At 40.1% G+C, this 16,731-nt stretch overlaps 2 protein-coding genes across 2 annotated transcripts in view; one reads left to right on the top strand and one right to left on the bottom strand.

The window, feature by feature from the left end:
* Positions 1-406: 406 nt before the first annotated feature.
* LOC106911298 (excitatory amino acid transporter 3-like) lies at positions 407-4,901 on the bottom strand. The gene is made up of 7 exons (XM_088007511.1): positions 4,853-4,901; positions 4,616-4,708; positions 4,399-4,510; positions 4,183-4,225; positions 3,028-3,209; positions 2,778-2,885; positions 407-605 (listed from the first exon to the last, which is right to left on the bottom strand). Exons 1-7 carry the CDS (start codon positions 4,899-4,901, stop codon positions 407-409), a joined length of 786 nt encoding a protein of 261 aa, XP_087863637.1.
* Positions 4,902-5,782: 881 nt separating this feature from the next.
* The window catches only part of LOC148158371 (uncharacterized), a 40,548-nt gene continuing 29,599 nt past the window's right edge, over positions 5,783-16,731 (top strand). The window contains exon 1 of the mRNA XM_088007510.1: positions 5,783-5,969. Within this exon, the coding sequence (XP_087863636.1) occupies positions 5,783-5,969 (187 nt within the window). The remainder of the gene's footprint in view (positions 5,970-16,731) is intronic.

Raw genomic sequence — 16,731 nt, 5'->3', positions numbered from 1 at the left:
TGTTATGAACATTTAAGATTTAGCATGCTATAGTGACAACTTGACAGTGTAAACCAATGGTAGGGATCATCGCCAGTAGGATTTTTGCCCTCCAACAGTGGCTCTCTAGAGGCAGCACATCCCTCTATATGTACCATATTGTCTGCAGTGAATGAAAACGTTTTGAAATCAGGAAATATTTCTTCAGTGATCAAAAGTCGTCAAAACTCTGTGAACGAGGAGTTTTCTTATAGCAGCTGCCTGCCAAGATGGCTGTCAGTTACAAAGTTAACAGAGGTGTGATGTCACATGACATGTATTGCCCTGGGCCCTTGTTAAGGGGAAGTGCTACCCATTTGATAAATCACTGCTTGTAACAATCCCAGCATGCATCTTTTCTCAATTCCATGCACTTGTATGAAGCAGCTTACCCAATGGCGATGATCTGGCCAACTTCCAGCGTGATGTCATGAAGCTGGGCAACAAAGACAGTAGCGACCACTTCATAGAATGCCATTCCAGTTCTATTGATGCTGGTGACGATGGGCAACATAAGGCGGCAGAGTTTCTTATCGACCTTCACGTTCTCTTCACAGCATTGCAAGGTGACAGGCAGAGCAGCGGCACTTTGGTAGAAAGCACATCCTTTATTGGTGCACCGTTTATATGAACAAACTAGAGAAGTGTCATGCTTTTTCAACAAACAGAACATTTAACCTGGATGCAATGATAAATGCTGTCGTCAAAGCCTTAGAGATGTGCTTGAAGATAAGAAAAGGGTTCCGTCTGGTGAGAATGAAGTAAAGCACGGGGAAAATAACGAAGGCTTGGACTGCTTCCCTGAACAACACAACAAAGTCACACTTTGTGTTAAAGATGCATTACGTATTCACTGGTTGTTAAAGATTTATTCATATATTCATACCTCTTTAGACATTTTGTCATAAAACCTGACAGATCAATGTGGTTGGGGGATTTTATATGATATTCTAACAAAGTAGTGCATCACCGTAAAGTGGAATAAAAATTATGGTAACACTTTATTTGACGGGGTGTGAATAAGACTGTCATAAACATGACATAACACCTATCATGAACATGAGTAAGTCTTCATGAATATTTATGACAGCTTTCAAAGTGTCATTCGGTAAATCATGATACTTTTAATACAAAGTTGACATTATTAAAAGTGTCTTTATGACAACTTGACATTAACCAAGAATCATCATATGTCATAATAGTAGTTATAATAATGTCATTGTTATTACACTGTCAAAATCTAACAAAACACTTATTAATATTTCCTCTACCTGAAATAAGGCAAAACAAGTAGGACCAACAATAAAGACATCATTAATCATTAAGCATCACTGGAGATGGTGTATTGCACTACTATAAACAGCCTTAAGTATTGTTTCAAATGAAAAGTTCATAAGTGCTTTGTAGACATCTTGCTGTAAAACTTTAGGATAATTTAAATTAAGAAATTTAAGACTAAACAAAATGACAGAGCGATATAATATTACCACATAAAGCTACATAATTTTTAAAGTTTAATCAGCAATGTTTTTATAACAAATGTCAGATCATGATTTCTTGGATAATATCAAGTTGTCATAACGAAGACATTTTGAATAATGTCAACTTTGTATTAAAAGTGTCATGATTTACCAAATTACACTTTATGACAAGAGTCAAATATTCATGAAGACTTACTCATGTTAATGACAGTGAACATTTTTATTCTATTCAGTCTCAATGAATCCATACTTTGTAGATAAACATTTTGCTACAGCTCCTCCTGCAGGCTGTTGGGTCGTGTTTCAACCAGCTTTGCTCATTCATACAAACATTTGTTACATTCTTCTCTACAAAATAGCACAAGCTAAGATTTAATGGAGAGTGCAAACACACAGATTCTTGCCACATATTATCAAATGAATATAGATCTGGACTTTGTCTATCCCATTCTAACACATAAATAAGCTTTGACCTTAATCAGTGGTCTCAAACTCCAGTCCTTGAGCGCCAGTGTACTGGAACCTTTAGATGTTTCTCTGAACCTACAAACTTCTATGAAATGGTTAAACTTCATTTCCAGCATTCAGTCAAGATCTGCAGAAATCTGCTAATGAGACTGTAGTGGAGCCAGGGTGTGCTAAAGCAGAGAAACATCTATAAGTTTCAGGACACCGACTCTTGAGGAGTGTAGCTTGAGACAACTGATCTAAACCATTCCATGCTCTCTTTAGTTGAAGGTTTAGATTCACTATGCTGAAGGAAGACGGACCTCGCTGCAGTCTAAAGTATGTTGCTGCCTCTAACATACTGTTTTTTCTCCCAGGATTGATCTGTATGAAGCTCAAACTCTAACCTTCTTCCTATTTCTTATCTGAAAGCTTGGTATATTGTTTTAGAAATTAACCCTGATTTAAACTTCTCCAGAACTTCCTCTCTGATGTGTCTGCTGAGTTTCTTGGCCTTCATGATGCTGTTTGTTCACTAATGTTCTCTAACAAACCTGTGAGGCTAAAGAGAACTTCTGAATCGAAATGCTTGAACTGGACCAGATTTTTGGAGGAATCAGAGTAAAGAGGCTGACAATAATTGCATTGATGAAAACTGATCTCTAAACATCAATGAGTAAAATTTCAGTAAAATCTGTAAACTGTTCTTCAAATATATTCATAGCACAGTTTTCTTCTCATGTCACTCAGGAAGAGTTCAGTGCTGCTAACTCAGGAGCAGTGATATCAATTTGGTAACAAAGATGAAAAAGACAAGATATTTGGACATACCCTGCAAAAAACACTCCTACAAACTTTGTGAGCTTAAGGACAGCGTCCCAGTCCGTAACCTCCAACACATGTTCTGTGATCAGGAACATAACTCCGATTGGCAAGTACCTGAAACAAAAAAACAGTAAAAAAAAAACAAGGTTTATTAAAAAAGGGTGTTCCAAATATATTTTAAATTAACTGTTAAGAGTCGAAGCAGAACTGAATATGCAAAAGAAATGACATCTGCTCAGATACTGTCTGATCTTACCACAAAATCCAGTTGACCATGATTTTTATGGCATCGTTGAGGCATTGAATGGCCTCCACAGTGATTCTTGCCTCCTGTCCCACCCTGTTTAACATGATACCGATGGCGAATGACCAGATGACCAGTCCTATCATGTTGGGTCCATCAACATACCTGCCTACTAGTTTCGTCTCAGTACCATTCTGCACAAAAAACACAAGTATGGCGGCTCCAGCTCTCTGACAACAATATTGTAGGAGTACATCACCTTGTTGGACAATGCATTTCACTTTTTCATAAGTCAACATACAACCATTGATTTTAATGCATTTAATATGCATTTATTTAGTAAAAGACCACTCTAAGAAACTGCATGATTGTGAAATGTAACGGCACAAATTCAAGTGTCAAACCCTTTACACACACACACACACACAAAAATAAGTTAAGCAAAATGGAGCCGAATGGAAAGTAAAGGAAGGAACCAGCAAGGAATGGCTGAGAAAGAGGTGTATCACTACTGTTAGGTTGAATGCTGAACAAAGATCTGGGCTAATGAGCTAATAGGTGGCAGGGCTGAGGAGAGACAGAAAGAGGCACAAGGGGCGAGAGAGAGAAGACTTTGGACTTGGAAATGAATCTAACAAAAATAATTAGACATCAGAAACATAATGAAAACTAGAGTAACTAAGGAAAGGACAAGACAGAAAAAACTAGAATCACTAAGAAAATTATAGAAACAGGGCAGAACGAAGTAAGTAAGGAATACAAATAATGACAAAACAAAAAAACTCAAAAAACCCAAGATCTAAGCTCTAATAGTATAGAGCTATTAGGGTTTGCATGGTTGCTTGTCCTATGTCCTAACTATGGCACACCTTACAGTCACAATGGCAAACACCACCTCCCCATTCAGGCTTTAAATAAGAAGAAACTCAAGGCCATTCTTTTTCTTCCTCTTCAATTTGAAGTTTGTGGCTATAAAATGACGATTCTAGAATGAAAACAAAGATCAGAAGAAAATACTCACCAGTTTTGGATCAAGGGAGAGGCCAGGTTTTGTTTTAACCTGAATAATCTCAGTCTCGTACTAAGAGAAAAAAAAATAAACTGTTACATTTCCAAACCCCAAATAGGAAATTACATAATAAGCTGTGGGCCAGAATAAAAGCATACCTGCTCGTAGAAAGCTTGAAAGAAGCTCTCTGGAACCATATTCCTATGCAAGTAACAGGAGAGTCAGAAAAAACTAAGCTTGTAAATGTTAAAGACAAAAAAACATGCAGATGTTATTTTACCCAGAGATTCATTTCACAAAAACCTATATAGTGTCATGGTGTGGTGTGGCGGTGGACTCAAATGCAGCAGGCAGTAGAGCTTATAAGATCTCACCTTATAAGATCCTGCAAGATCACGTGCAAGACGAAGGTTGACACCTCCTCTGTTTCCTTGCCTACTTTATGGTCTCCCACACCAGGCTTGAATGTGAGAGCCAGAAACATTCCTGCAACACAAAGTATCAGGCAGGATGTCAAAAGCAATAACACAGAACAAACAATAGCGGTCTTCATAAATCCATTTTAAAATCTGCTGCCCATGATAAATTTACCGAGAATTACGGCTATTGAGGTAGAGCCACAGACGAAGGTCCCTGTGATGATAGCTGTTTTCCTGGACACTCTGGTATTTAATCCAGTTACTCCTGAGAAAAGAGAGCATATAATCGCATGTTTTAATCAACATTTATACAAAATATCCTAAAAAAGATGAGTGAGCATCTTTTCAGTCTATCTCTATAACAATTATAAGTTAATATATCAAGTATTTGAATTCATATTTAGTTTGCCTGCAACCACGCTTGTCACGATGAGGGATACAGCAAACATCTTAAGCATGCTGATAAGTATTTCCCCTGGTATTTTGATCCACTCTTTCAATTCTTCAGTTAGAAGAGGTGTAGCCCTCAGCAGAAACCCAATGCCAAACCCTGTAGGGCAAAAAAAACAACAAAAAACATTTATACAAAATAGATATGAAAAAAAAAACTTCATCATGTAAAAACCTTAAGAAGTAAATGGGAGTGCTTAATAAAAATAGCAAATGATACATTTTGCAGACATATTTTCCATATTTTTTCAGTGTTTTCACTGTAAAAACAAACATCTAAAAACCATCCATCAGTTTGTGAACTGAGCTACTGAAATAAAAAGAAATTTTCAGTAATCTCCTTATTTACTGAGCTTCACTTTAATGCATCCAAGATCACATGTAAATTTCAAATTTTAACATTTTACATCTAAATCAACTAACCACACAGTAACAAAATGACATGTTGCCATGGTGATACAATGGTTCATGATGAAATGACTGCAGAACAACTCCCCCTACAATCTTTTGTTTCATACTGCTATTTCATAAATGAAAATGCTGGGGACAATATAAACAACTTCCACAATCATGATATAAAACAGATTAAAAGATGAAAGGATCACTGGAAAGAAAACAAACTCCCATAACACTAAGTATATATTTTTTAAAACTTCACACCTCCGTGGTTCCCTCTCGTGGTGGAGGGGTTTGAGTGTCCAGTGATCCTAGGAGCTTTGCTGTCTTGGGCTTTCTGCCCCTGGTTGTGTCACCCAAGGCAGACAGGTCCTAGGTGAGGGACCAGACAAAGCGCAGCCTGAAGACCCTTTTGTGGACGAGAACTTTGGATTTGGTGTTCCCTCGACTGGACGCGGGTCACTGGGGAGCCACTCTGGTGCCAGGCCTGGAGATGGGGCACGATGGCGAGCGACTGGTGGCCGGGCTTCTACCCATGGAGCCCAGTCAGGCTCAGCCCAAAGGGGAGACATGGGTCCCCCCTCCCATGGGCCCATCGCCTGTGAAAGGGGCCAAAGGGGTCGGGTGCAGTGTGGGATGGGCGGTGGCCGAGGGAGGGGGCTCTGGCGGTCCAATCCTCGGTTGCAGAAACTGGCTCTTGGGTCGTGGAATGTCACCTCTCTGGTGGGGAAGGAGCCAGAGCTAGTGTGTGAGGCGGAGAGGTTCCGGCTAGAAATAATCGGTCTCACCTTGAAACATGGCTCTGGTTCTGGAGCCAGTCTCCTTGAAAGGGGCTGAACATTCCACTCTGGAGTTGCCCAAAGTGAGAGATGCCGGGCAGGAGTGGGCATACTTGTTGCCTCTTATCTGGGCGCCAGTAATGTGCGGTGAGGTTCATGGGTGGTGAGGCACCGATTTAATTATAATCAGATTTACAAATCTAGACCCCTGCATGTTATTGTTGACATAAGGAAATTTAGGGCATGAGTACAATGCTGGAGGGCAAAAAGACTATTCCTTAATAATGCTTAGCTGCGCCGCCGCCGCAGAATAATTCCTTTATCTCAATCAAACTTAGACATGTAGATATTATTAATTATGTGCTGTGCTTAATAGCAAAGGGAGAAACTGTAAAGTACAACCCAAAACCATGTCTTTCTCGCTCTCTGTATCAGCGCAGCTACTGTATGGCTAGCTCGTTGTTACTGTCTCTTACTCTGCAGTTGTGGAGTCACAATGTCTGAGTTCATGAGCGCCCCCTTCCATGAGGCAAGAGAACTGCCTGCCTCACCTCGAATCTGTTCTCTGCCGTTTCTGATCGCTCCTCAGCACACGAAACACGTTACACACACAGTTGGTGACAATAAAAACACAGCTAAGCTAAATTATGGAAAATCAGTTCATACATTAAATGTTTTAACCATTTTATTGGCGACGTACAGACAGGAAGAACATGTTCTCATAGAATGGCAACCGGTCCAGTTAGTGAGAGGTTGCGCAATCACAGGTGAGGCTCAGCTCGCTGCTGCCTCACCGGCTTCGCTTCGAAGCATTTGAATGGGAAAATGCGAAAATTCATCGATTTTGATGGAAAAAACCCCCCATCAGATTGGTTAAATTAAATGGAAAATAGGTACTTTATAGCAGTGTTTTTCAACCTTTTGTGAGCCAAGGTACACTGTTTTAATTGAAAAAATCCCAAGACACACCACCAACCAAAAATGTAAACAAAGATACTCTGTAGCCACCTATATTACATATATAGTCATTCTTATCAAAGTGTCTTGAATAGGAATCAAACACAAAAATTTATTTTTTATCATATTTTACATTTCTTATTTCAAATTGCACTTAACATGTCCACTTCAAAAATACACCTGAACAGTGCCACAACACTGTCATGTGTGATGCATGAATATTCTGCATCACTAATTCTTTTGTTTTAATGTAAAATGCTCTGTACCTACTGCCATCTAGTGATAATAAAATTACATGATTATGCGGCTAGTCACTACTACAGCAAAGACACTCAAAGATGGCATCATTTGCAGATAATTAATTCGTTTTCAAAAAATCTTTTAAGACCAATTACCATATTTTCCGGACTATGAGCGCACTATACTATAAACCGTGCCTTCAAATTTTTTGACTTTAGAAATAGGAATGATCTCCCATTCATGTCTAATACAGGCCTCTAACTCTTCAATCGTCTTGGGCCTTTTTTGTCACACCTTCCTCTTTATGATGTGCCGCCAAATGTTCTCTATAGGTGAAAGATCTGGACTGCAGGCTGGCCATTTCAGTACCCGGATCCTTCTCCTACGTAGCCATGATGTTGTGATTGCTGCAGAATGTGGTCTGGCATTATCTTGTTGAAAAATGCAGGGTCTTCCCTGAAAGAGATAACATCTAGATGGGAGCATATGTTGTTCTAGAACCTGAACATAGTTCTCTGCGTTAATGGTGCCTTTCCAGACATGCAAGCTGTCCAGCCCACAAGCACTCATGCAACCCCATACAATCAGTGATGCAGGCTTCTGAACGGAGCGTTGATAACAACTTGGGTTATCCTTGTCCTCTCTGGTCCGGATGACATGGCGTCCCAGAGTTCCATAAAGAACTTCAAATCGTGACTCATCTGATCACAGAACAGTCTTCCATTTTGCCTCACTCCATTTTAAATGACTCCTGGCCCAGTGCAAACGACTGAGCTTGTGAAGCTTGCTTAGAAATAGCTTCCTCTTTGCACTGTAGAGTTTCAGCTGGCAGCGGCGGATGGCACAGTGGATTGTGTTCACTGACGATGCTTTCTGGAAGTATTCCTGAGCCCTTGCTGTTATTTCCTTGACAGTGGCATTCCTGTTTGAGGTGCAGTGATCTGTGATCTATGTTCTATTACGAATAAAATATTGACATTTGCCATCTCCACATCTTTGCATTCAGTTTTTATTCACAATTTGTTTAGTGTCCCAACTTTTTTGGAATCCGGTTTGTACAAACCACAGGGTGAAAATATCTTTATAAATGATTTTATTATTATTATAATAAAATCATATTATAATAAAATCAGGGACGCCTCCCTGGTGAGGTGTTCCGGGCACGTCCCACCGGGAGGAGGCCCCGAGGAAGACCCAGGACACGCTGGAGGGACTACCTTTCTTGGCTGGCCTGGGAACGCCTTGGGATCCAGTGGCTGGAACAAGTAGCAGGGGAGAGGAAAGTCTCGGCCTCCCTTCTTAAGCTGCTATCCCTGTGACCCGACTCCGGATAAGCGGAAGAAAATGGATGGATGGATGGACCCTGCTGGTTCCTCCTGTCACTTCTCCATTAATTTCTTGTTCCATGTGTGTTCTCTTTGTGTGTCCTTGCTGGTTTCCTTCCATTGGATGTTTGGTTTGTGTTCTGCCCTAGCTCCCTGTGATTTTTGTAAGTTTGTTTAATTTATCATTATTTTATTAAACCTTGATTTATTAAACTGATTGGCTGTCTCTGTATATCTGTAATTGGGTACAACTACTACTCAAAGTGACAGAAAATGCAATTGTTTGGCGAATACTTTTTCCACAACTTTAGAAATGAATGGTAGGTTAAATAGGATGGAGATTGTTGAAGTTCGAAGGATGGAGACCAGATTGTTGTTGATAGGAGTAGTGACTGTGGATTTAAATGCCACGGGGATGATACCAGAGGACAGAAAGGAGTGGATGATGTTAGTAATGACAGGGAGCAGAGAAGTGAGACAGGGTTTGACGAGAACTGTAGGAAAAAGAGTGGGCTGCCTGGAAGACGGTTTACACTGGCAAATAGCGTCAGCAATGTCAGCAGCAGAGGGGACATAAGTTCAACAGTCATGCATGAAGAGTTGGGGCCAAGGTTATTGTGCATAGAACAGTGGTTCTTAACCTGGGTTCGATTGAACCCCAGGGGTTCGATGAGTCGGTCTCAGGGGTTCGGCAGAGCCTCTGCCACAGAGATAGACACACTTGTGTAAAGTCGTGATGACGCCCCGCTTTGCCATCACTTGAGGCAGAGGATCACATTACATTGCTTAGCCAATCAGAGCTGCGGAGGAGCACTGATTGAAGGAGTTCCACTCTCAGCATGGATTTGAACTTGTGTCTTTAATTACTTCAGCAAGACTCACCGTTTTTATCAAATTCTATAGTCTAAATCTGCTCCTTAGTCGCATCTTTTTGGGGTTGCTACTGCCTCTAGTGGCGTAGGGGTGGTAACGCAGCTAATATAATTACATTACTAAATCAGAACGCCGCAAAGTATTTTGTGTGTCGGCGGGGGGTGGTGTGGGGGGATAAGAAGGGTTTGGTGAAGGCGCATATGAAACTGGGGGGTTCGGTACCTCAAAAAAGGTTAAGAACCACTGGTATAGAAGGAACCTGGAACACAGTTCAGGAGTTTACCAAGGTGCACTGGCTGGGTTTTCAAGGGATTGAGGAAATCAAGGATATTGGTGAGGCCATTATTACGGATGCAAAGAAGGCCATCTGGGTCAGAAGTATGAACAATGGTGAAATGGTCAGCAATGTGTGATAAAACAAAATTTTTAATATAACAGAAAGAGAGGGACCATAAAAGTTTGGAGGAAGAGCATTGGAGTTTAACATTAAAAGAGAGCAGCAAATAATCAGTAAAAGGAAGCTCATCAGGAGAAGTTCAGAGGAGTAAATCCAGACAGAGCAGCTTAAAAGGTCCAGTGTGTGTCCTTGGATGTGGATCCAAGGACACACACTGGAGGAGGAGAGATCAGCATCATCAACGTGAACGATAAAATCCGTATGACATTCGGTGAGAGGGCTTAGAGACGGACAATCAGAGCAGCAAAGTCTTTCTTAAAAGAGGTAGACAGCCCAAAGGAGAGGAAGGCAGGCATATGTAACAGTGAGATCTTTCGGTTCTCGCATTGGGTCATTGCCAGACCCCTCCACAGCTCGAGTCTCAGCACTTGGTGACGTAAACAAACCTTGTCGTGGTGAAGTCACTGAGGCGAAAGAATTCACTCGGCTGCTGCCAAGTTTCTGTCTCACAGTCACGATGAAAAATGTCCAATAGATCAAATGATGAAAGGATTGCTGGTGTTGATGCACCAATAAATCGGTCCTGATTTCCTCAATATTGGGAGATTAATGATGGGCCTGTATGACAGTAAAGCTGATTTTATCCTCTGAGCTAATCCACCATGACAAAGATATAAAAACTGACCTCTGTCCTTGTTTGCTCAGCTGTAATAGAGATCTGACTGACAGACTTATGCACAAGGTCATGTTTGCACATCTGCTATTAATAATAAGTATCTCACTGTTGCAATATTTAGCAACGTTTCAGAGAAAAACAAAAAATTGGTGTTGCTCAAAATTGGAATTGGCAGGTCAGGCTTCTTAAAGTTTGGTAATCAACTATTGGCTCAAGAAGTCACCATAGCAACAACAGGAGATAGTGCTGCGTCTTTTGCCTCCCCCTCCCACTCTTCTGTTTCTAGAAGTCAGGTCGAGAGTCAACTGGAGAGACTGAACCAGAACAAGGCTGCAGATCCAGATGGTGTCAGCCCCAGAGTCCTGAAGGCCTGTGCAGAGCAGCTTTGTGTGATTCTGCAGCACCTCTTCAACCTTAGCTTGACCCAAGAGAAGATTCCACTGTTGCAGAAGACATCCCACCTGGAATTCTTGAGGAAGCTAAGATCCTTCAAGGTTTGCAGCAAGATACTGCAGATCTTCTATAAGTCTGTTGTTGAGAGCGTCATCTCTTCTGCCATCATCTGTTGGGGCAGCATCATCAGAGCCAGAGACCTGAAGAGGCTCAACAGCTTTATAAAAAAGGCTGGTTCTGTTCTGGGTACGACTGTGGAACCTCTGGAGATGATGATGCAAGGAAGGATTCTTCAGAGGATCAAGAAAATTGTGGACAACAATGACCGTCCTCTTCATGAGACTATCTTGGGAAGGCATGATAGTCTTCCCAAGATAGTCAGCTGTTATGATCTACAATAAGTCTTTGAAGAATCTGAACTAACGACTGACACAAGAAGCTCTCAACCTGCACAGAAAGTGTAATTGCTACTGGACCCTGTTACTGACCTAGTTAACCTGAGCAGTCCATGAGAGTTTGTTGTCATTTTGTATTTCAAAGAATAGGTCAAAAATAGGTTTGTGTCATGATTTGTATGGTTGTGGTGGTGAGGATGAACGCTGAGACCCAGATGATGATGATGATGAAGATTTAATAAGGAGAAGCTCAAAACAGTCCAATGTAGGTGGCACGGCAGAGAGAATAGCACACAGCTATTTACAGGTAGCAACTGATAGTGGACTGAAAAACGAGAGCTGATGCCGACACAGGACTTAACCAGTTCTCCTGTGACGACGGACAGACTGACGCTGACAAAGACGAAAGTAGACGAGGACCCGACAAGAGACAGAGACAACAGGTGGGCTTAAATACACACGGGGGTAATCAGGTAAGTAGACACACCTGAGCAGCAATCAACGGGGAAGACGCAGAAACAACAGAGACTCAGGACAGAAACTGAACACAGAAAACCCTTAAAATAAATACGCAGAAACACGGATCATGACAGTTTGTCATGATTTCTCTAGTTGAGAAGAATGCCACCACTCAGACAGTTGGTAGAGGTGAGGAAACAAGTGGGATTTCGAACAGACACCTGTTACTAGGACAGGTCGCTATGGTAACCCAAATAACCGTAAGCATCGACAAGAAACCCGCAACTCAGGATAAAGAAACGAAAGACTAAATACCTACGCAGCATAATCAGAAAACGAGGCACAGCTGTTACCATCAAGAAGACAGGTGGAATCAATTAAGCAGTAAATGGGAAAACACAACACACAAGAGAGCTAAAAGTAACATATAAGTAACACAAAATCCAAATCTCCACAAGGCTCCGGTGATATTTGGATGTTAAGGATCAGAAAATGTTCCTCACAACACTGAAGACAGTTTTTAATCTGCTGTCAGTGGTTAAATGTGATGTGTCTGAAATGAGACAGAGAATAGCTGTGTCATCAGAAAAATTTGACATGTAGTTGTTTGGTGTAGTGTATTAAGCTGCATTTCAGTAGCATTAAGGGAAAATACTTTTAAAAAATTAAACATTTCATCTGTGTATTAAAACTCACATTTAATGTACGCTTTAGAAAAAACTCCGGTTAAGCACATCTGTTTAACCGCTAACCACTATCTCATCAAGCAGAATTACACTACAAACATAAATCAATAAAATAAAAAAATAAAAAATCACCAGTAGAAAAGAAGTAAATACTTACCCACGGCAACTCCAAGTAAGCAAAATACCTGAAGTAGGTTTTCTCTCATTGTTTTTGTGTTTCTGTGGTCCAGTCAGATGGACCAGTTACTCCCAGCTGTTCAAGACATTTGACCCACTTTTCAAAAAATGCCCTGCAAAGCATTTTCAGTCTCTATGGATACCTTGGTAAAATAAATAACTACTTCAAATTCAAAAATTCTTTATTAATATGTTGTTGTTACTCATATTAATTCAAGTTCTTCAAAGAGTTATTGTAGATGGTGATGGCTGTTGGCAGGACAGACCTCTTGTAGCGATCTGGGAAGATATTTGTAGCTTTCTGTATTATAGATCTTGTAATAATGTGAACGTGAAATATTTTAAAAATAATATAATATGTTTTACAGTAATTTGATGTGCTAACAATCATGTTTCAGTTGAGTTGATTTGTTAATTTCTTAGTTCACAGAAATATTTTTATTTAAAAACAGCATTTTAGTGATTTAAAAAGTTTCTGGTTGAAGAGGAACTTGGCATCCAGATATTGGATTACATTTTTTGAAAAATGCCCAGAAAATGATGCCTGGTTTCCCTAGACACATGGATTTTGGTTCAAATAATGAAAACAATGTTATTTATTTTTTAAATTAAAAAGCAAAAGCATTTCTAATAATATTACCAACTCAAAAAACTCTTTAGTTTATGAGCTTTTTATTTCTGTGGGATGTAGACACAAGAAAGACTCCCTACTTAACTTCTCACGGCCAGCTAAGAAATGTTGTTACATCAACTAACTTACTCCCTCTTTGGTTACCTAGCAACAACCTGTTTAGTAATTTGCCCAGCAGTAGTTTAAGGATTCACCACTTTGCCTTTTAACTGCTTAAAAATAAACAGTGTGAAGTGAAAACTCTGCATAAGTCACGCCACCAGTTTGGCAGTATTTCAGATAAATAAAACAAAAGATAATAATTATGGACATCGACTGATATGAAATGCTTTTATCACGAAATGATTTCATGCAATGTTCATAAGGTCATTCATAGAAATAACTTTTTTACAGTTATTTTTTTCAGTCTGAAGCAGTAAACCTGGTTATGCAACATACAGAACTTTATTGATTTACAAAGTATTGTTGTACCAATCAATCAGTCAAACTTTGTATACAGAGTACGTGTCATACACTCAAGTGCAATACAAAATTACAGTTGTAATTACATTTAATCACTTGGAGACACACAGTGAAATGATCCATGTGATCAAATCAAGTAAACAGACAAAAAAACAAAAAACAAAAAAACAAGGTTGGTCTGGAAGTGGGAGAAAATCAATTATAGAAGACGAGAAACTGTGGCAGTTCATGTTGATTAGTGAGGAAACACTGGACAAATATTTCTATTGTCGAAGGAGAAAGATCAAATTTATAAAAAAACAATAATACATAACATGCAAAAGGAAAAATAACAAATAAAATTTATAACCGATCAGATGACTTGTATTCACATAACAATACTTTTATTATAATCGTTATAATAGTTAACAACTTACACACCAATAAAATATGACACAAATAGATAATTTAAAAGTTGCAAAAACTAAAACAAATAAATTAAATACAGATAAATAAACTGATATGGCCCCATTCTACCGATAATAAACATCGGCAAACAAGGAAAAGATCAGCTCCGACACCCCAGGATGGTGACATCCCTGTCCAGAGGTTTCAGCTTGTTGGTGTTACTATGCTGAGAAGATCCCCTCTTCGGGGTGAATTGGATTCTGAGGCGGAGGAGGAGGAGGAAACGGAGGGGATGAACTCTTCATCAGAGTCCAAAAAGGATAAGGCCAGCTCGATCTCCTTGATGGAACGAATCCTATCATCGCTAACAGGTAAAATGGAAAACATGGTCAATAAAGTTCAAGACAAAATGTGACTAAAATACCCCTTGTTTTACCACTTAGTGTAAATGACTTGTAACAATCTACATTCAAGATTTCTTTTCACCAGAATTTGTCCTAATATTTTATTAAACCTTTCAAAGGAAAAAACTCCAAACTGAAGACATTCTGATACATTTAGACCATTGTTATGTGGGTTTATGAGTGAATAATACAGAGACGGCTGATATAGCTCAGAAAGGGATTTTACACAATGTTGACAACAGTATTCTGTCATCTGCCTTCACATACACATGAGAACTAGAGGGGTGTCTATTCTCAACCCACGAGGTTAGGTATGATATGAGCAAACCAGTTAAGTTCTTCTGTGCAAAATGCAATAATACATGTTCTGGACACTGGTTTGTGTACTGGTGCTCAATCATGTGCTAACAGGAAGAAGCCATTTTCCAACTGTTCCCACAGGGTTGGGATCTTGAAATGGTAAAAAAAAGATGTGGTCCGCTGCCAGGACCACCAGTCTGACATCATGCTCATGTTCAGAGAGTGAAGTGGTACAGAAACCAGCTGGGGCTGTGCAGGGCTGGAGCAGAAGAGAACTGCTGACAGGTTTCACAGGGAGCAAAGAAGCAGTTCAGTTCCTCTACCATTGGTGCACTCAGGACCCCCCACTGTTACCAAGAGTCTCGTCACAGCAGAGCAAAGTGCGACCTCCCCGTTGCATACCAACAACGTATCATCCCGGGTGAAACTAGGTTTCAGAAATGATCAGAATGAAACACTCCCAAACACAGCAATGAGTTTCATTTTCAAATGATCCATTTTATGCACCAGAGATCTGGCTTTGGAGAACTACAGGCTTGAAAGAAGTGACTTGTGTGAAGGTGAGATTCACAGGGACGGGAAGGACTGTGAGGATATTTATTTAACAATGCAGTAAAAAATTAAATTAAATTTACACAATCTAAGCGTTTTACGAGTAGATTAACTCCTGCTACAGATAATTGTTTGAAACAGTTCAAAAATAACCGGTGGCATTAAAAACTATTTTCAAGATTCAACTTCTTATTGTTTCCATCTTCTACCTGAAGGTGCAAGCTGAAAGATTATGTGCTTTCAAAAGTTTTGATATATTTTTTGTTTGGTAGACTTCATTGGGCTTGGGGAGGGAGTGGCCATTATTCAATGTGAGTGGTTATAACCCCTGGGAGAACAGTTTTCTTTGCATCCCAGCAGCTAGCATATATGAAGATGCTCTTCATACAGCAACAGTAAAGGGTCGGGAGAAACTAGTGGGACAGCAACTTTGTCTGGGGACGAAAGTTTTAAACATTTTTTTGTTTTTTTGTTACATTTGAGGCAGGATTTTGAACTCCAGACAAAATGTCCACACTGGTCTAGAATCCAGTAGAGGAGATGTAATGACTTCAAGTCGTGCACAGGTGGCATCCCATCACGGTGTTAGTCTCAAATTCATTGTTGCTTTTGAGAGTGACCTATTTGTTCAGTCTCAGTGATGGATTTCATACACCTGGAAGCTGTGGAAGCCACTAGAACACCTGAATTCAATTATTTGGATCAGGGAGCGAATACATTTGGCAACATTGTGTCTTTGCAAATGAACACATCATTTTAATGATTTCATTTACCTTGGTATTTTGTCCAGGGTTATTAGGTCGTCATGCCACAAATGGTTGGTGATAGCAACACCAAAGACATTTACCAGCACATTCACCACGGTGATGAAATGGTCTCTGAAGGGCACAGAAGAGAACGAACATGCTGTCAGACTCAACTGTTTTTCTTGAAGGTTTCCTCTGCCTCAGTCTACAACAACCAGGTGCACCAGGTCTTCTACAGCTCAGACTGATGTTGACATCATTCTCCAAGTGTAGTTTTATCAATCATTACTACACAAGCTCTCCTCAGGCTTTCTCCACTGGTAGGTGATCCTAGACATTAGTTTATTATGCAAGTTAAAAATCATGCCCTTGTTAAGAATAATTTCAAGCTGTCTGATAGCAGAGCAGCATAACTCCATCCAAAGTGACTCCACAGTTTGATGGTGAAAGTACTCTTTAAACACAAGTAGCAGGCTTTGAGAATCAAGTTGAACCTACAGAATCCACTCCACCCCAACCAGAATGGCAGCATCCTCTGCAGGCAGTCCCACAGCTGTCAGAATCAGGATCGTGGTCACAGCTCCTGTTTGTGGGATCCCTGCA

This window comes from Poecilia mexicana, unplaced genomic scaffold (genome assembly GCF_051168715.1).
Source record: "Poecilia mexicana isolate PSO_F unplaced genomic scaffold, ASM5116871v1 scaffold_7, whole genome shotgun sequence".
Classification (NCBI taxonomy): domain Eukaryota; kingdom Metazoa; phylum Chordata; class Actinopteri; order Cyprinodontiformes; family Poeciliidae; genus Poecilia; species Poecilia mexicana.
The sequence above is the reverse complement of the archived record's forward strand: the minus strand, read 5'-3'. Positions and strand labels throughout refer to the sequence as shown.